At 36.5% G+C, this 22,211-nt stretch overlaps 1 protein-coding gene across 1 annotated transcript in view; it reads right to left on the reverse strand.

Moving 5' to 3' along the window:
• The window catches only part of LOC150090530 (proton-coupled amino acid transporter 1), a 144,817-nt gene extending 127,781 nt beyond the window's left edge, over positions 1-17,036 (reverse strand). The window contains exons 1-2 of the mRNA XM_090378337.1: positions 16,935-17,036; positions 2,507-2,755 (exon numbers count right to left, since the gene is read on the reverse strand). Coding sequence (XP_090234463.1) covers positions 2,507-2,611 — 105 coding nt within the window. The 5' untranslated portion in view covers positions 2,612-2,755; positions 16,935-17,036. The remainder of the gene's footprint in view (positions 1-2,506; positions 2,756-16,934) is intronic.
• Positions 17,037-22,211: the final 5,175 nt, after the last annotated feature.

Raw genomic sequence — 22,211 nt, forward strand, 5'->3', positions numbered from 1 at the left:
AATATTTGTGTGAATAAACAACCTGATATAGGATACATTAGTATTAACAGTGGCAAAATGATGCTAGGAAGCAAGCTACATAAAGTTTTATTTGTCAAGGGATTTGAAGCAAGCAAGACACACATACAATAGAAAATGACTATTAATTGAACACAAAATAATTGTTTATCTATTCAGCACATAAATGCTGACTCTAAAAGAGATAGGGTCTTTTTTTTTTTTTTTTTGTAGTTGTTGGCGCATTGGCTTCTGTGGCAACATATTTTCTTAATCCTCCTGCTTAAACAATAATATATAAAAACAATTAACTGAACTGATTTCTTAACTTGGCTTTCTCAACCAAAACAATTAACTTAGTTAAATTTACAACTCATATCTCTTAATAGAAAGGTTAAGCAGCTATATTACTGAAGTAAAGAACTGGTATTATGCAAGCATAGAACTGATAAATAACAAAAGAATAGTAGTAACCAAAACATGTAGCATGCAAACATCAGATCTTGGAATGTCATGAACGTGTTTAATGAACCCACTGTATATGTAGCAGTTTTCAGCATTCAGTGCAAAATGGAAATTTATATGGTAATAAAAAATTAAAGAAAATATGCAATAGTAAACATTTTGAAAAAGGTCTGATGAAATCAATGTGTATGTGTGTGAACACAGTCACACACAAAATTGATTCATATTATAAAGTGAAAATTAGAAAAAAAAAATTACTTTTACATTTTTTTACTTATTTTTTTTAAAAAAAGTAGCACGGAATAAATTAAAAATAGCATGGTAGAAATTAATTTTAGTGGAGTACTGAGAACTGTGCAAAGAAAAAGGAAGAAATTTTAATAATATGCCCACAAAAAAATTACTGCTACTACTTAAGATTTAGGCAAACCACAGAAAAATTACTGCTACTACCTTAAGATTTAGGTAAACAAGACATGATGACACTTACTGACAAAAGTGGTGTTGACTGTATCCTAATGTAAGGAAATGAAGTGTTCAACTACATTGGAAATATATCCACATAATCATACATATAAAGCTCAAGGTCAGCAAGAAGGAAAAACCAGGAACTATTTCATTTCCCTGACAACCGGACATGAATTAAATATGAAACAGTTTTCGCAGAATACACTCACAATTCTCTAGAATAACTGTTATCTGACATCAGAATGGAAAGAAAACTAGAAACAATTCCTCCTCCTCTTATCATTCTGATCATAAAAAAGACAAGGAACTTGACTGAAAAATAATTTTTTTTTTGATTTATCATCTCTTGCACAAAAAATGTATTTCAATATAGCATGTGCTATAGATCATCCAAAACTCATGATAAGAAAAAAAATTTTTAATGACAATCATTTCATAAATTTTTACTCTCATAAAATTTTACTCTCAAAGATGCAATTCATTCAATGGACCACTTATCAAATTAAAAAAAAAATTGTTGGGAAAACCAGCATTTTATTACAAAACTAACTAAAAAAAAAAAAAAAAAAAAAATATATATATATATATATATATATATATATATATATATATATATATATATAAGTTGCATTTAGCAGTTCTTATAAAAAATAAATGCACAGTTCCTTATTAAAGATAATGTAAATAATTCCAACCTTAATTTTTTAAACAAAAATCATCCCATAACAAAAGCAGTAGTAATATTGCTTATTAAAAACAAAACCTAAGCACTAGACAATACTTTGTTTTTTTGTTTTGTTTTTTAGGGGCATTAGCAACTAAGGGCATATTGCTCCGGGATACGCGGTGGTCATTCCCTGACCTTTCCGCATCCTCCGTATTTGGTGGTGACGGGCTCGAACCCTGGTCTAATCAAGAAGCGTGTGCAACGCACTGCTGCTCCTTCCCACCTGGCTACGGAGGAACCTAGACAATACTGCCTACACAAATCTTACAGACAAGACAGGTAGACCTTTTTCTTTTTAATAAATTTACTGACTTCTGAGTGTTTTTAGTAAGAAAGTAATAAACTTTTTTTCAAGTAAAAGTAAAGAAATGACAAAGTTCAAATAACATGTAAAGCAAAAAAAAAAAAAATTGTGAATGGATTTGAAAATTTCATCTCTCTCTCTCTCATGTGTATGTGTGTTCACTATCCCCACTTACATTTCACATAAAGTGAAACAAATTGGACACTCCAGTGATAGCTTTTCTGTGTAAGAATTATGTTATGTTGTCATAGCATAAGGAATAAATTTTATACAGAATATTGGCATATTAGATATTTTGATGATACTGAATAATAAATTTTGTAAATTCATTTGAAAATTGCCTTAAACTTAAGTTTTAAAAGCATAGAATTTTTAAAAACAACTATTAAACTTTTAGTAAGCGTTATACATTACAGATAATTATTACATGATAATGAATATAACCAAACACTTCCTTAGCTAACTAACAAACAATTAAAATGTGCTGTGGAAAGCAAATTACACTGTTGCAAAAACCCAAAGGAAGGTCTTTTGTATATACTTACAGGTTTAGATCCAATAGATTCTCCTGTAGAATGTCTACTCATCTTCCGGATAGCTAAATTAGCAGCTTCAAATGCCAAAGCACTATCTTCACCTTTGTTATTCATTGTGGCTTGTTAAAATCTCAATAATAAACGAAGAACCCTTTATTTCAAAAGCAGTTTAGCATAAAATAGTCTGTTGAAAACCACAACCTCTACCATCACCAAGAATTGCAATTAATAGCACCACCACCACCACTATGACAGAAGCTGAAACACCAAACCATATAAGCAATTGAGATAACAGTATATCTTTCCTAGATATAATTATCTATAATGTTAAAAGGAAGTTAAGAACAATGCTAATTGTTTCTACTATAGAGAGACTATGACCCATAAATGTAATCAAAATGCCATCTTCAGATTAAAATTACACCTGCTATGTAAGGTACATTTTTGATAATGACTGGAAAAGTATATATATCTTTAAGTTTACACCTTATATTTAATTACTGCACAAGTTCACAGGTGCATTAATCCCACAATTTATACTATTACAGTGTAAAACTGCTCTTATCAGCTTCTGCTTGAAATGATAACAATTATATATAAGGGATTTCATATACTGTATTTGAAAAATCTGTTTGACAAAATTTTCTATTGGCTAACTTGAAACATAGTACAGTTTCATTAATAATTTTTTAAAATTAAGTGTTAAAAAAGTTCTATATACACAAAGGCTATTCATTTATTTATATATATATAAACTACGATAAGATAAGTTTAAAGGAAGTAAAGTAGTGGTGAAAAAGTGAAATAATTTGAAAAACCTAGTACAAAAATGAACTCGGACTAAGGAAGCAAACAATATACAAAAATTTTTTTGGTTCAAATAAATAATAAATAAATAACATAGTATTCAGATATGGGAGGGAAATTTTAGCAAGAGGTCAAATCAAGGGATGGCAAATATGCAAAATCTGAATACAATTAATGAAAAAAATGATACATGGCCAGAAATTTCATCAGGGGACTACTCCTGACCATGTATCAGGCACCGCATTTCCAAACTTGTCTACAGTATTAGAAAAAGGCGGGCAAATATGCGGCTTTATCGTAATACTAACCGACAAGGTAGTCCCAACGCAGTGTAAAATTTAAGTTAATAATGTAATTTTAAATTTAATACAAATATACAAAAGTGTAATGTGAACTATATACTCCCTCCTATCGTGGCCAGACACGATAGGAGGGAGTATATGATGAGAGCCTTGTCGATCAATTCAGCCCTGGAAAGATTGTGCAAGGCTCAAGGGGTAGAATTTTTTTTCAGCCTGTACTGTACTTGTTAACAGGAGAGATTGCTTCTACACGGATCGGATACACTTAAATAGAAAGGGTGCAAGAATATTTGCTGATGCTATAGAGGCAGTGTTAGGTGGGTCGGAAAACTGCTAGCTTGGGGGGAAGACAAAGACGAATAGATTAACAGTAGCCACTGGCAGAGGTAAAAGAGATTCTTGCACTGCTTCTATTGGAATGAGCAGAAGCCTGAAAAACAAGATGCAGGATATTTCAGAAACTGCCGGGAGTCATTGCAGTACAAGTAAACACATGGGTTGTGTTAGGGTAGCTAAGAATAGAAATAGGTGCATGTATACTTGCGTGTACACCAATGCTAGGAGTTTAGTAAATAAATTTGATGAATTTGAGGTATTGCTCAAAACATCAAAGGCAGATATTGTTGGGATATCAGAGATGTGGTGTCACACAGATATAAGAAATGCAGAACTGGAATTTGGGGAGTACAACATCTACAGAAAGGATAGACTGGATAGGAAGGGAGGAGGGGTTATGCTATTAGTTAAGAAATACATAAAAATCCAAGGAAGTGAAGCCAGTGGACATCGCTGGACAGTGCGGGATTTACTCAAAGAGGTAACTACCATTAGGGGTAAAGGGAAGGGTTATTGCTTTCGTAAAGGCGATTACGATGGACTGACACAGTATTTAAATTCTATACAGTGGGACCAACTGATGATGTTACCAACAGCAAATGCAAAATGGGAAGCATTCGAAGAACTTATCTTGGAAGCTACTAGGCTATACATACCAACTAAAAAATATTGTTCAAGGTTTAGGCCTAAATGGATGTCAGATGAACTGATGAGGCATATGGCAGAGAAGAAACATGCATGGGATACATACAAATTAACAAGTGACACAGAAGCCTATGATAGATACAAGTTGATCTGTAACCAAGTTACAAAGGAGGTTAGGCAGGGGAAGGCAGATTACGAGAAATCTTTGGCAAGGGATGCAAAGAAAAACAGCAAAGAGTTCTTTACTTATGTAAACTCTAGAAGGAAGGGGATGAATCAGATTGGTCCACTTGATATCGATGGGTCAACTGTTGATGATCCTGCTCAGGTAGCTAACAAACTAAATGAATATTTTGCATCGACATTCACACATGAGGAGTTATTTAGCGAGGGGAAAGCCAGAGGTGTATTCAACTCTAGCAGTAAGTTAGAGAATCTTGTAATAACTGAGAGTAAGGTGGAGGAGAGGTTGTTGAAGATAAACACAAGAAAGGCACCCGGGGTGGACGGGATCTATCCAGTTATATTAAAGGAGGCAGCAAAGGAAGTACGCAAACCCTTAGCCATAATTATGAGAGCTTCCTTGGACTCAGGGGAGGTACCCACAGACTGGAGATGTGCAAATGTGACCCCAATTCACAAGGGAGGATCAAAGGCTGACACAAGTTTTTTGGTTTTTGGTTTTTTTTTTTTTTAGGAGCATTAGCAACTAAGGCCATATTGCTCCGGGATATGCGGTGGTCATTCCTTGACCTTTCCGCATCCTCCGTATTTGGTGGTGACGGGCTCAAACCCCGGTCTAATCAAGAAGCGTGCGCTACGCACTGCTGCTCCTTCCCACCTGGCTACGGAGGCGCCTGCTGACACAAGTAATTATAGACCTGTGAGTTTAACTTCTGTTCCAGGAAAATTAATGTAGGCACTAGTTAAAGAAGCACTGCAGGATCATTTAGACAAGACTTCAGCTATAGCTCGGACACAGCATGGTTTTGTTAAGGGGAAGTCTTGCCTGACCAATTTGATTGGATACTATGATGCAGTCACAAAGGAACTGGATGCAGGGAATAACTTTGATATTATATACTTGGATCTTAGAAAGGCGTTTGATACTGTTGCACATGGAAGACTGCTGCACAAATTGGAGCAGTGTGGCATTGGAGGCAAATTGCTGCTGTAGATAAAGGGGTGGCTGAGGGGGAGAAGACAGAGAGTGGTAATCAATGGACACTGCCCGTCGTGGACTAATGTTATTAGTGGAGTCCCTCAGGTCTCAGTGTTAGGTCCATTGTTTTCTGTATTCATAAATGATATTGATGAGGGTATATCAAGCTTAATGTCGAAGTTTGCAGACAATACAAAGGTAGGCAGGGTTGTCAAGGACACTACTGACACTATGCTGCTGCAACAGGATCTGGAAAGGTTGAGCAGATGGGCTGAGAGGTGGCAAATGAAGTTTAACATTGACAAATGTAAAGTACTACACATGGGAAACAGCAACCCCAGAGCAACGAATCAACTCTGTGGTACTACACTGACAGTGGTAGAGAATGAAAGGGACCTGGGGGTGGTTTTGCAGGAAGATATGAAGTTCTCTGAGCAGTGCAGATGGGCTGCAAGAGTAGCTCATGGTGTATTGTCAATGATATATAGGAATTTTTCTAGCAGGGATAAGGAGGTGATTATTCCCTTGTATAAGGCAATGGTCAGGCCACACCTAGAATACTGTATACAGGTCTGGAGGCCTCATTTCAAGAAGGATGTAGAGCTGCTGGAACGAGTACAGAGAAGGGCAACAAGATTAGTGAATGGAACAAAGGGGTGCTCTTACGAAGAAAGGCTTAAGTTTTGCAAATTATGGTGTCTGGAGACTAGGCACCAGCGAGGTGATCTGATAGAGGTGTATAAAGCCTTGAATGGTTTGAGCATGCTCAATGCTGATGGGATTCTTCCTCTCGCTCAGAATAATCACCTGATTCAAATTGAGGAAAGACAGATGTAGGATAGACGTGCAGAAATTTGCCTTTAGCCAGCGGGTGGTTGGTTGGTGGAACAGACTTCCATCCCTTGTCGTGGAAGTTGATAGCCTAAATAAGTTTAAGGCTCAGTTGGACAGGTATTTTGAACGAACAGAAGGGTGAAGTGGAAGTGGTTTTTTTTTTTTTTTTTTTTTTTTTGGCTGATGCTGCATAAGCTTGCTTTCTTGCATCAAATGCCTCTACTAATGCTAACGCTAAAATCATGTTAAATAAAATACAAATATACTGCAAAGAAATTTGATCTTAAAAGTGTGGACAAGCAATTGGTAAAATTCTTGGGGTGGGGTAGTGGAGAATAAGATGGTCAAGCAAAAATGGCAATAGGATGCAGGATAGTTGGAGCGTTCGTATCATCCTCGTATTGTAATATGAGGGTGATACAAACACTCGCTATTTTCGCTTTCGTTTGACCATCTTATTCTCCCCTTGCACACCACAAGAATTTTACCATTCCATATACCATTTGTCAGAAGTAGTCGCCTTTTAAATTCCTAGCCATGTATCATTTTTTCATAAACTGTATTCAGATTTTGCATATTTGCCATCCCTTGATTCGACCTCTTGCTAAAATTGCCCTCTTACATATGAATACTATGTTTTTTTGTTTATTTTTTTTTTATTTCTTTATTATTTATTTGAACTAAAAATTTTTTTTGTATATTGTTTACTTCCTTGGTCCCAGTTCATTTTTGTACTAGGTTTTTCAAATTCCTTCACTTTTTCACCACTACTTTACTTCCAGTTTCTACTATCCTTGAAACTTCTCTTAGTTCAGGCACTTTGTGTATTTTTCATTTCAATTTTCACAGACACTATATTTATGTTTCAAACCACACATTGTTCATATCCTTTTGCTTCCTTTACTGCTGCCCTGTGCATTTTGGAGTATTAGACGTATAACTTTTGTAATTTTCCTTTTTTCTGCTTATTGTTCTTCTTGACAGTTTTATATTACTACTATATACAGAGTGTCTCAAAAGTATTGGTACAAACGTTTAGGGGAGGTAGGTAACATCTAAAGGAATGTGAATCGCATAGGAACCCATAACCGGAAACTTCACCGTAAGTCGGTACACGGCGCTGTTCATCAGTTCGGAAGAGGGAAAATTTCTGGTTTACTCATTCAAGCAGTAGTCGTCGCACGAAGAGCATGCATCGATATACGAACTGTGAGCTGGCAGACATGCACCTAGTGTATGGATTAGCAGAGGGCCCACACGGTGTGCGCCCCCCCCCATGCGGCACAGCATTGCTTCACAATAAATGTGTGGGCAGGTATGGTCGGTGACTGCTTAGTCGGCCCATACCTGTTACCATTCTGCGTCAACTCCGCTAAATATCGGATCTTTCTTGAACAAGTTCTACCAGGGTTAGCTGACGATGTTCCAGCAAATGTGAGATGCAACATTTGGTTTCAACATGACGGGCTGCCTGCCCATTTGAACAGGTGTTTTGGACGTCGATGGATTGACCGTGGTGGACCCGTTGCCTGGTCCTCACGCTCACCTGATTTATTGAGCCTTAATTTCTTTCTGTGGGGGCACTCAAACATATCGTGTATGAATCGCCTGTGGAGGCTGAAATGGATCTCGTGGCGAGATTTGTCTGCACTGCTGCTACTGTCAAAGAAACTCCAGGTGTGTTCGACCGTGTCCGCCAATCCATGGTGCATTGGTGTCACACATGCATCGCGTTTCATCGTGGAACCTTCGAGCATCTGTTGTAACATCATGAAATGCATCCATCTCTTACTCCATTGTTAATATTATGTCGAATAAATGTTTGCCACTAATTACTGTCTTGTGTCATTTCTGCTTCTTGTGCCTCTGATACTACTTTCCCGTGACGTTTCTGGTTATGGGTTCCTATGCAATTCACATTCCTTTAGATGTTACCTACCTCCCCTAAATGTTTGTACCAATATTTTTTGAGACACCCTGTGTGTGCATATATATATACACACACACACACATTAGCACAAGCTTCTTGATTAGACCGCGGTCCGAGCCTGTTACCACCAAATACGGAGGATGCGGAAAGGTCAGGGAATGACCACCGCATATCCCGGAGCAATATGGCCTTAGTTGCTAATGCTCCTAAAAACCAAATAACAAACAAACATATATACACATAAATAAATGAATAGCCTTTGTGTATGTTTTCATAAATGGTATAAGTTAAAATTAAAAGATCCTGAGTAAATTAATTCAATTTTATGAAGAAATATACAAGAAATATGAGGATCAGATGATTCATATGCCAATTCAGAACAGTGTCTATGGAAGTACAGAAAGGCATACAGCAGAAACATCTATGCGATGGAGAGTGGAGAGACTAACTTTGTAAGAGATGGATAATTAATTAACCCAACTGTCCTCTTTTGAATGGAGTCAAAAAGCTTTGGGGATGCGACACCAGATGTGGCAACAATATTCCATGGTAGAGCAGATTTGAGATTTGTAGAGAGTGATTAGTTGTTTAGAAGAAAAGTAACCACGAAAGCAAAGGAAAAAAACTTTTTAAGAGCAAGAGGAAGCAATATATGCATTGTACTTATGCCAAGAGAGAGATTAGAAGTCAGAGTAATCAACCCATAACAGAGTTTTGCCTAGAAATTGAAGTGTCGCCAGCACTCTTTTTAGGACTAGTACCCTTTTTTCTTTTCTTTTTTCAAGAAATAACACAGGACTGAGTTTTAAAAGGATTAAAGTTAACTAAGTTTTCTTTGTCACATTGGAGAATTATCTGGAGATTGACAATTACAGAAATCGCAGTGTATATTCAAAAAGTTGAGACTGATACCCAATTTGCAAAAAGTAAGATGGGAACTTGTTTACAAGACCTTTTTTTTTTTTGCCAAACAATTAATTTTACTGTCATATTACCATCAATATAACACAAACAGTCAAACTAACATAGCAAAAGTATCAGAGTAAACAGAAAAGCCTCCAAAAACTTCCTCATTCACAAATATGTGGCATCAGTTCTGGTCCAAAAAATCTCAATTATTAGTTGTCTGAACACAACTTTCTCATCTGTCCTAATTATTTGCTTTAAAATCACATTGTTTAATAGATAATACTTGTATATATATATATGTCCACTCTGATATTTCTTCGCCAAGACTTCCTAATCTGGAATCTCTTCTTCTTTATCTCCTTTGACTCAAAATCTCTTTGCCGCATTGTGTCAATTTTATTTATTTCTCTCTCTCTCTCTCTCTCTCTCTCTCTCATTCTCCCAACTCTACAAACAACTCAGAACTTTTACGTTCTTTCAACATAGTAATAAGGTGGTACCAACTAATTACTATATAATTCTGGGATAAATGTAGTACCGTGCCTTGATTCTGTCATTAACCATGTACCATCTGCAAACAGACAATAAGTTTCATATTCCTTCATCAATATTGCTAATAAATATTGTAAACTGTAAGGGCCCAGCACTAAAGCCTGAGGGACTCCACTTTCTCCATTACTTTAGAAAGAGTAGAAGTAATTGCAATGGGATATGATAACTGGATGGAAGGGATTTGTCACCCTTTTTTTCTTTCCAATTCGTGTATTAAAATGATCTTGGTAAAACACCTCCCACCATTCCCAACATGCTCCATTCAATGCCGTCTGTGGTCTTACGTCAAAAGGACGTCAGAAAGATTTTGACGAATCTTGATGCAAAGAACGCTCCAGGTCCTGATGGTATTTCTCCACTTGTTCTCCAAACCTGTGCTCCTGAACTTACTTCTGTTCTTTGCCGCCTTTTTCACTTTCTTATTCCAAATGTGTTTTTCCTTCTGCTTGGAAATTTGCTCATATCCAGCCAGTTCCTAAAAAGGGTGACAAATCCCTCCCATCCAATTATCGTCCCATTGCAATTACTTCTACTCTTTCTAAAGTAATGGAGAAATCAATTAACGGCCAACTCTTAAACTACTAGAAACCTTCTGTCTGATCAACGATCGCCAGTATGGATTCCGTCAGTGTCGATCCACTGGTGATATTCTGGCTCATGTTACCCATTTATGTACTAATTCAATGGAAAAGTTCGGTGAAACACAAGTAGTTGCTCTTGACATCTCAAAAGTTTTCGATCGTGTTTGGCATAAAGGTCTTCTAAACAAGCTTCCATCTTATGGTTTGCCAACTGTTTTTTGTAATTGGTTATTCAGTTTTCTCTCTGATCGCTCACTGAGGGTGATGGCAGATGGCTCCCTGTCTTCTAACTTCTCCTCTAATGTCGGTGTTCCCCAAGGTTCAGTTCTTTCCCCCACTGTTTTCCTCTTGCATATTAATGACCTTCTTCCACTGACTGGAAATCCTATCCATAGTTTTCCGATGATAGAATATTGCATTCCACTTTCATTTTGAGAAACCTTGTCCTGCTTAATTAGCTTCAACTTCTCGAATATCTGCTACCAATTACTTAAATGCCGATCTCCAGGTAATTCTCCGGTGGAGCAAAGATAACTTAGTTGATTTCAATCCTTCTAAAACTCATCTTGTCTTATATCTCGCAAAAAGGATTCTTCTGCTCCTATGCTTATCTTTAGTGACACTCCGATTTCTAGGCAAAATGATATATCTCTTTTGGGGATTACCCTGACTTCTAATCTCTCTTGGCACAAGCACATTACAAATATTGCTTCCTCTGCATCTAAAAAAACTTGGGTTCTCTCTTTCGTTCTTGCCGTTACTTTTCTTCCAAACAGCTGTTCACTCTGTAAAAATCGCAAATCTACCCTAACATGGAATATTGTTCCCACATCAGGGACAGTGCCCCCAAAATCTCTCTCAGGCTTCTTGATTCCATTCAGAAGAGGGCAGTTAGGTTAATTAACGATTCATCTCTAACAGAGTCTCTCCACTCAATGTCTCATAGATGTACTGTTTCTGCTGTATGCCTCTTCTACAGATACTTCCATGGGCACTTTTCTTCTGAATTGGCTTCTATAATTCCTGCTCTCGCTTTCAATTGGCGCACTATAGCCTTAGATGCTGATGCGCCATAAAAATCCTAATAACCAACCAACCAACCAACCTCTCTTTCAAAACAGTTCGAACACGTGCCGCCACCAGCCAACATCCATTTATTGTCCAACTTCAAACTCACTGAACCAACTTTTCATCTTCCTTGTTTATTAATTCATCTGCCATTTTCTGGCACAACCTTCCTTCATACGTATTTTCTGAAAATTACAGTCTACAGAAGTTCAAGTCCAATGTCAACAAATATTTTCTTTCGTCTTCTCAACCTCCAACCCAAGCACTGTACTAAGTACTATAGGTTCTAATACCTCTCGTGTTTGGGGTTTACATAAAAAAAGAAAAAAAAAAAAAAAAAACACATGGTAAGAATATACTCAGATCCTTGACATAATATGGCCTCAACAATGCCCCCCACATACACACTACTTGGACTCCCTCCAGTCACTATCTGGCAGAGTAGAGGTAGTGAGATTATACACTAGCTGATCCGGAAGCCTCCTAAAGAGTTACCAATAGGTTCGGTCCGGTGTTCTAATTGGCGACCAGCCTGTGAACACCGTTTTAGAGCTGTACCTTCGAAATGTAAGGAAGATCGGATCTCACCATGATGTCCATCATAACCTCAAAAGTCATTAGTCATACTGCATGATGGAAGAAATGGGGAAGGGTTTACCGGAACTCAGTTCTAGAAACTAAACGTGGGTTTCACCACTTCAAGCCTCCAATAATCAAAGTGGTTGTATTGCACCAGTTGATGAGAGTCATCTACCACCTAATATTGCCTGGTAACATCAGAGGGGCAGCATTCCTCCATGTGGAGTGGGTGCCACACCTCAACTCCTGCTTACGTTGGTTCATACCTGGGTGATAACCCACAGTGTGCTGGTGCATGGGGGTTATACCCAGGATTACTAACAGTCCCACCATCATGAGGGTGTAAGCAGAGGATTTGGCTGTCACAGACAGTCCAGACTTCACCGAAATTGGGTCCACTTGACTTGAGTGTCACCCGAATATCAGTTCCATCAGTGTTTTAGACTCCCAGGTAGCAAGTACAGCTTGTCTGGTATATCTGAGAGAATGTCTGTGACAACCTCAAGGACCAAATGTAGGTATATACATATATTATTTTTTCTCTCTAATATTTCTTTTGTTTTTTGATCTATCTTTTTATCAAGTTATTGAGAACTTAAAAAAATAGAAGGTAGATTTAACTCATCACTGATATAAAGTGTTCGTTGTTTAACAGCCCCAGGGGTTTTCCCATCTCCGCTATCACTGATATAACAAGTAACGGTTATAATGAGGAAATCTTGTCGGTCCCTCGATGCTCATTATAAACAAGTTTGACTGTATATTGCTTGCAATTGCTTTATGTATGTTCCTTTTATAACACAACAAATGTCCCAATGTGTCCTTCTTCACTTGCTGTATGGCACTGCATCCATCTTCAGTTCTTCACTGCTGAAATGACACAAGGAGCATACAAGCAACCTTCATGAAGCCCCAATAACAAAAATTAAAAGAGATTAAGTCAGATTACCTTGGCAGCTATAGCCAATCCATGGCAGTGGCTTCCAATCTATTTGCTAATGCAATATTCATCAAGGAAATGACATACATCCAGGAGGAAATGCTGAGCACTATCATGCTAAAACAGTATGTTGGTATTCAAATCACTGTCAAGTTGTGCAATAAACAAATTTTTTGACATGTCCAAGTAAACAATACAACACTACTTTTGTTTTGAAAATATAAGCAGCAAAGTGTGCAAGAAATAAACACCCCACAAAATATGCACAAGTTTTATATTTTTGGTCCTAAGTTTATAATTACCCTATGTAAAAAATCTACTACTACCCAGTGATTCTAACATTCAAAACTGAAAAAGGCACTGAAAAGTTTATAACCATTAAAATGATTTCTTTATAATCATCTCACAATAGAAAAAAAGTGAAATCTTAGAAAACCAATTAAAAGTATAATCAGTAACATAAACATATTACATATGTTTATGTGTTTACATGTAATTATGGGTAGTTATTTGCAAATAACTACCCATCTATTTATATAAGAACTAGAATGTACACAGGCACAGTTAATCTGACCCATAGTTATCTGGGATGCATTTTTAAACCTCAATTCTTTGAAAACTTTCAAAACTTTTTCAAAAAAATATGATACCTACAGTACAAGCAATTATCCATCTTAATTTTACAGTTTTGTTAAATGTCTTTATCATTTCTCTTTACAGTATTAAAAAAAAAAAAAAAAACTCACTGAAAACTATCAAATATTAGGACTTGTTGCATGTTTTACAAAAAAAAAAAAAAAAAAAATGATATTATTTCTCAACTACTTGACTCATCACAGAAATAACAAACAGGTAATTTTATCAATAAAAGATGGAAAATTACTGTGTATAACCAGGAAGCAGTTCTGAAGATTCCTAATCTAAAGAAAAAACAAAAAAAAGTATCCCTACTTGGATATGACATGCATGGGACAAAAACTAGTTATTACATAAAGTAAAAAAATATATGTAATACACAGTTAAAATAAAAAAAGGGCAGAACCTCAAAAAAAATTTTGTTTAACACACTCACTGAAGTTGCACAATGATTTCCAATGATGATGATGATGATAATATGCTTCACTCCACCCTAATATCAAGAGCTCTAAGAAGCAACTGAACCATAATCTGAACTGCAACTTTAAGAAATGCATCCTTTATGGCCCACAAAATAGAAAATACCAAAAACAGATCTTCAGAGCAATGGAAAATTTCCAGGTCATACATGCCTTGAACTTTGACCATGTTATCAATTATCTGACCATCAGGAAAAGAAACCAAATCAGCACAGTTCTTCACAAGTTTGACATGTGTAAGTATTAAATACCACATCCCCCTTGAAAAGTTAAGCAATTAAATGTAACACTATGAGCAATGTCACAAACTGCTATCCCCATATACCTTTGTATATACTTTATTCTTGTAAACACAAACAGATATCTTTTTAAGTGATAGGCTGTATTTTGTTTTTACCTTCAGCTGTAGGTCTCTTCAAAATGAACCGATGGCATATGCAAGGTTATCTATCAAGCCATCATCAACCATAGCATAAAAAAATTTAATCAATTTAAAAATTATTTTTACAGAAGTAAAAATCTCTGCTTCTTAACTAAGTCTTTAACAAAGTGTAGTTCTTCACTCCCATAAAAAAAAAAAAAAATATATATATATATATAATTTTTTGTGGATCTTGCTAAGTAATTACTTGACAGTATTTGAAAAGTCCATTTTATTTCCATGCATTATGATTATTGTACGTCAGCGTTTCTCAAACTGTGGCCCATGGACTCCTGGAGATCTATACAGATTCTTCAGGTCTGTGAATAACATCTGAAATTTCTTATTAATATTTAAAAGCTAAAAAAAATTATACAGCATCAACTATGTGCTAATGTTCTTTTAACATTTTATTTTCATATCTTTTAATTATTTAGAACAATAAATCAATAAGAATTATTGGTAACTGGACCAATGGACTTTTCTAGAATTTTGTTCCTTTTCTTCTTCTTTAAGTTAAAGGATCAGTGGAGAAAAAAAAAAAAATAATAAGAGTCACATCTCTGTTTAGTAGTAGACATTTTACTTTCCATATTTTTTTTTTTTCCCATAATTTTAATTATGGAAAAAAAAGTAACAAAACAATAATAATTTCAGAAATAATTAAAACTTTTTTTAACAAGAAACTATGTCCAAACTAGGCAATTTTTTTTAATAACTGAAAATATTTTTATTTATTTATTTTTCAAAAAAATGCAAAGTGATCAAGGAATAATATAATATTCTTGATAAGATGCTTATCCATCAATCAAAGAAAGCAAACCCATGTCATCAAATTGTTCTGGCTCTTTTTTTTTTTTTTTTTCTTAGGAGATTCCTTTGACTTAGTCTTGCTTTCTGCAGAACTAGTTGTAACAACTGCAGCAGACCCCACACCAACATTTACAATAAGTGACTTTAAGTTTCCCTCAAGGGTCCCTGAAAATAGATCTGACCAGTATGGTTCTTTTCCACCTTTGCTGCTTTATCAGTGTCAATATTTTTTCACCACAGCAGTTCTCATTATCGTTTATTATTACAATGCTATGCAAGCACTACATATATGCTAATTTGCACAGAAGTCATAATTAAAAATTAGCAGCTCTTCAGAACATTACCATATACATTAAGAACCCACATCATTTCAACTTCCTTCATCATGATTCTTATCTTATGTTGCAAAGTCTGTTAGTCAGGAGGTTTGGCAGAAAAGTCCCAACATTTTCACCCAGAACAACAGATGGGCCAGTCTATTTATGTGAAGATAAAAGGGCACTGACCCAGAAGCCCTACACAATTTTTACAAATGATATTATATTAAAAAAAATGCTACTTTATACACACTTTGCTATTGAGCAATCACCAATTCTATGATGGAAAAAGCAGTTTTCAACAAAAATACTAAATATATTTAAAGAACGCGTTCAGTTTATAAATATATAAAAATTAAGTTTACTTTGGCAGTAACCATTATATTTTAACTCACCAAATTTCAGGATAAAAAAAAAAAAAAACAGCACCAGCTTCTAGCACAATTTATTTTGAAAAGTAAATTACAATGTTAATCATCAAATTATAATTTTATCACCTTTTAATTACTGTATAGATCACTTGCATGAAAGCACCACACAAACCCTACTACGGAAGTAAATGCACATAGCAACTCAGATAGTACTTCGTAGGAACTACACTTCCTAGTAACATTTTCCACTGCTGCATCTAAAATTTTCCATTGAAAACTATTTCCTACCCCCAGGGGAAGAAGCGCATTTAGATCTAATTTGACTGTGACGCCCAAGGTTAGTCTGGCCTGTCAGCCTGAAAGAAGTCTGAGTGACCTTGCAAGAAAGTCCAAGGTGAGAAACCTTAATAAGGGGGTTGTCAGTATTTAACATTATATAAAAATGAAAAGAAAATCCATCAAGCATAGTGAATCGATTAAACTGGGAGGGAGGCGGAGGAGAGATAACTTAAGCATACCACATATTATATATATATATATTATTTTTTTTTTCACCACAAGTATGCAAAAACTAAAGATTTAAAAATCGAAGTATTAAAGATGCTTAGTTGGTAAGCGAATTAAAATATGCGATTTTTTGCACCGCCTTCAACTTTACAGTGACAGCTGCTACCACAAATTGATGTACAGAAAGACATAAGGTACAGTTAACAAAGAGCCATCAGATAACAAAGAGTTAAAGGAACCCAACTTACTTTTAGTTATCTTATCACAGCACATGCTATTACGTCTAGATATCTTCTATGAATCGACCTTTTGTCACCCCAAAAGTACAAGCTTGGGCCCAAACACGTGATCAAGCAAAACAAAGGCGACGGACCATATGTTAAAAGACTACGTAACCGCCAGATTCGAAACGTCATTGGCATTTATATAAAGGAAACCGCGCCGTTCCAGGAAAGAGAAACCATGTCACACATAAAGGACACTCATTTTCTGCATGCTAGTTATTCTACTAGCATCGCGAATAATGGTCGCCTACACTGTCACTTTCTGTAAATATATAATACGCTTCGTATTCGCGAGAGTGATTTGAGTAGTAAATTACTCAACGTTTAGAAAACGTCAACTTCTAGTGAGCATCGCCCAAGTTATTCTAAAAAAACATCGCACCATTTCAGTAAATACAGTGCTATACAATTAATACTGTCTCTATACATTTCTTCTTCCTTAGTACATGAATACAGAAAGGTAGATAAATATTAGTACAAACAGACAATAATCGGCATCACAAACATATTTCACCTAGGAAAAATAGAGGGCATAGGAAATGTAAGGAAAGACCGGAAATCAATATGATCACAGAATATTAAATATTTCTTCGTAAATATTCCATTTTAAATCGAACAAAAATATTTGTAGTTTTGCTCGATCACCTTAAATAACATTGGTTTTCCCAAATACTTAAAAAAAAAACACACAAATAAATAATTTAAACTAGACATAAGACTTGGAGTCCGGATGCAGCAATTAATGCTGGGGAAAACAGACAGCATGAATAGCTCTCCTTTCTTGGATTGAGGGACCCTGCCTTTGTTGGGATTTGGACCATTTTCATCAGGAACCCAAATACATTGCACCCGCACCCCACCCCCTACCAGGACTAACGCTAATTCAAGGAACGAATAATGGATTTAAAAAAGGAAAATGGTTGTTGTTTCAGAACTCGTGGTAGAAACTAAGACTATTTTAACGGTCGATAATCAGAATTTCTGGGAAAAAGACATGCAAACCTTTCCCGAGGTTTCATTGTCTTTTCACACTGTTGGTAGCTAACTCATCCGAGGTATTAAAATGTCTTAAAGGTTTTCCAATCGCGACAGGAGATAAATTATATTGCGAAAAGAGAATCCGAACGCCCTTAAGATTTAGAAAAAATAAATAACAACATGTACATGTCAGGAATAGGTATAGAAGCAATTACTTTCAAACTAGAAGTAAGCAGATCAACAAAATATAGTAGTCAGACCAAAGCAATGAGCTTAGCAAATTCCAATGGAGATTCATCATAGGATGCCATATAAGCAATCAGACTATTCATGTAATTGCAGCAAAACTGCAATTACAGTATTAGAGGATAATACAATAAGAGGATTAACAGTGGCTGATGCAATTGCCATATGGAAACATCATGGTGCTATTAATGCAGGGAAACGTTCGGATAAACCGAAAAAATTAACGAAAAGAGGCCAGAAGGCACCTAGAAAAGTGATATATGTAGAGTTTGTCCGTCTTCATCAAGTAGTGTCAACTAGAAGTTCATGGAGGCCACAGGGCCTTATAATAGTATAAGGATAACATGTAAGGATTTTTACAGCTTCGTATTTATGGAAGACCTGTAGTACACAAATCAAATATCACAGCACACAGTGCCAACTTGCCAGTGCACAACCAATCGCAGTTGGCTCCTGGAACGTTGGAAAGCATCTTATGAACTAATGAATCACGATACAGTTTTCTAATTTTATGACCATATTTGGACCTTGAGAATGCCTGAAGAATATTTACCAGAGTATTTTATCCCAACCATGAAAGTTGCATCAGTGCTACTGTCACCATGTGGCATTGTTCCACATGGTTCAAGCTTGGACCCTTGTTCGTCATTCCTTGAACAATTAATTGGATACAGTAGATTGACATCGTGGGAAATTCTTCTCTTCCTGCATTGTAGAAACAGTATAGGAAGGGCTCTTTTTTTGTTTCAATGCATGTCGTACTGTAGTAACTTAGTGTGAGATATGGATGTGCAAACTCTGCATTGGGCCTGCCCAGAGCTCCAACTTTAACCCTACTGAACACTTTTGGGGCGATATGGAACTTTGGAAGAATTGCATGGTATATTCTCCTTGAAAAAACAGATTTTTCATCCAGAAAAAGCAAGCGAACCAACCGGAAAAAGGAGGCTGAAATTTAAAGAGACAGTGTGTACTATGTGGCATTAAATTGGTTCACTCAGGAGCTGATGGATTTGCATGTAAAATAGTATGTGAGTACAGGATCGAAAAAAAAAACACACACAAACATGGGTAGCTAAGCAAGATACATCAGGGACTGTATTGAATGCTCCAAAGATTGTTGACAGCCGATATTTATTGCGAAACATGGCAGGTGTCAAGATATTCGATTTCCAACAATATAAGTATCTGGACCAGTCTGGACACAGTGACCATTTGATTCTGTGAAACCGGTTGGTCTACTTGTTGTGTCGAGGCACATGTGGCTCGACACAACAAGGTCTTCGTTGGAGACCGAATAACTAGGTCACAGAGTGAAAAAATGTCCATAAAAGTTCTTTGCATTATAGAGAAGGAGGAAGAATAATGCCCTTCGTTAAGAAATACACAGAATCTAAAGAAGTGTATTGGGTTAACAGCGTGTTATAGGCAAAATGACTGTGATGATTATAATGATTAAATATACAGAAAAATAGAGTAAGCCAGAAAATCGGACGGTCTCATAATTGAGGGCCCTAGCTTTCCAGATATTGACTGGAACTCCTGAACTGGTCACTGAGTAGCAGAACGTTACTGAATGACTGCTTTCTATCGATTTCAGGCGAGGATTGCGTGGTTTTCTCCCGGAAACTCTGGTTTTTCATCCAGCAAACAGAAAATCGCCAACAGAACACATGAAATTTACAGACAGTATATACGGAGCTATATGGTCTTAGTTGCGATGCTCCTAAAATCCTATAACAACAAACAACAACAATTGCTTTTTCACGAAAATTTTAGAGAGGCCACAAGGGAAAGCAAAACTTTTGATCTGATCATCAGTAGTGACTCTTCATGCATTAAGAATCTACAGATTACCATTAGCATTAGCATTACTAGAGGCATTTGATGCAAGAGAGCAAGCTTATGTAGCATCAGCCAAAAAAAAAAAAAAAACCATTCCCACTTCATCCCTCTATCTTCAAACAGGCCTATGGGGCTGGGAAATTCCATACTGCAATAATTAAAGACAAACACCAGCCATGGAATAAAAACTTTTTACTATAAAAATAATGTGATACACTATCGGAAATATTACAATAAATTACGATAAAACGTTAAATTATCTGAAATAAACTGTCTCCTTCTCCGAAAGCTTCAGATTTTATCGCTTTTAATCCAGTTTATTTCAGATAATTTTATTGCTTCGGTATATTTTTAAATATATTTTTAACGCTTTATCGTAATTTATTTTATCCTAATTTATTGTAATATTTCCGATAGTGTATCACATTATTTTTATAGTAAAAATTTTTTATTCCTTGACTGATTGTCTTCACCCCTCTGTTCGTTCGAAATACGTGTCCAGCTGAGCCTAAAATCAACTTCCACGACAGGGATGGAAGTCTGTTCCACCGACCAACTACCCGCTGGCTAAAGGCAAATTTCCGCACGTCTATCCTACATCTGTCTTTTCTCAATTTGAATTTATGCCCTCTCAGGTGATTATTCTGAGCAAGAGAAGAATCCCATCAGCATTGAGCATGCTCAAACATTCAGTGCTTTATACACTTCTATCAGATCACCTCGCTGGTGCCTAGTCTCCAGACACTGTAATTTGTAAAACTTAAGCCTTTCTTCTTAAGAGCACCCCTTTGTTTCATTCACTAATCTCGTTGCCCTTCTCTGTACTCGTTCCAGCAGCTCTACGTCCTTCCTGAAATAAGGCCTCCAGACCTGTATACAATACTCTAGGTGTGGCCTAACCATTGCCTTATACAAGGGAATAATCACCTCCTTATCCCTGCTAGAAAAATTCCTGTATATCATTGACAATGCACTATGAGCTACTCTTGTAGCCCGTCTGCACTGTTCAGAGAAATTCATATCTGCCTGCACAATTACCCCCAGGTCATTTTCATTCTCTACCACTTTCAGTGTAGTACCACAAAGTTGATACGTTGCTCTGGGGTTGCTGTTTCCCATATGTAGTACTTTACATTTGTCAATGTTAAACTTCATTTTCCACCTCTCAGCCCACCTGCTCAACCTTTACAGATCCTGTTGCAGCAGCATAGTGTCAGTAGTGTCCTTGACAATCCTGCCAACCTTTGTATCGTCTGCAAACTTGGACATTAAGCTTGATATACCGTCATCAATATCATTTATAAATACAGAAAACAATAAACCCTGAACCTGAAAACACTGAACCCTGAGGGACTCCACTAATAACATTAGTCCACGATGAGCAGTGTCCATTGATTACCACTCTCTATCATCTCCCCCTCAACCTTTGTGAATTGGGGACACATTTGCACATCTCCTTTATCCATAGCAGCAATTTGCCTCCAGTGCCACACTGCTCCAATTTGTGCAGCAGTCTTCCATGTACAACAGTATCAAAAGCCTTTCTAAGATCCAAGTATATAATATCAAAGTTATTCCCTGCATCCAGTTCTTTTGTGACTGCATCATAGTATCCAATCAAATTGGTCAGGCAAGACTTCCCCTTCACAAAACCATGCTGTGTCCGGGCTATAACTGAAGTCTTGTCTAGATGATCCTGCAGTGCTTCTTTAACCAGTGCCTCCATTAAATTTCCTGGAACAGAAGTTAAACTCACAGGTCTATAATTACTTGTGTCAGCCTTTGATCTTCCTTTGTGAATTGGGGTCACATTTGCACATCTCCAGTCTGTGGGTACCTCCCCCGAGTCCAAGGAAGCTCTCATAATTATGGCTAATGGTTTGCTTACTTCCTTTGCTGCCTCCTTTAATATAACTGGATAGATCCCATCCACCCTTACATTTGTCAAAGTTTAACATTGACAAATGTAAAGTACTACACATGGGAAACAGCAACCCCAGAGCAACGTATCAACTCTATGGTACAACACTGACAGTGGTAGAGAATGAAAGGGACTTGGGGGTGGTTGTGCAGGCAGATATGAAGTTCCCTGAGCAGTGCAGACGGGCTGCAAGAGTAGCTCATGGAGTATTGTCAATGATATACAGGAATTTTTCCAGCAGGGATAAGGAG

Source organism: Mastigoproctus giganteus, chromosome 1 (genome assembly GCF_048544385.1).
Source record: "Mastigoproctus giganteus isolate SK-2022 chromosome 1, ASM4854438v1, whole genome shotgun sequence".
NCBI lineage: Eukaryota > Metazoa > Arthropoda > Arachnida > Uropygi > Thelyphonidae > Mastigoproctus > Mastigoproctus giganteus.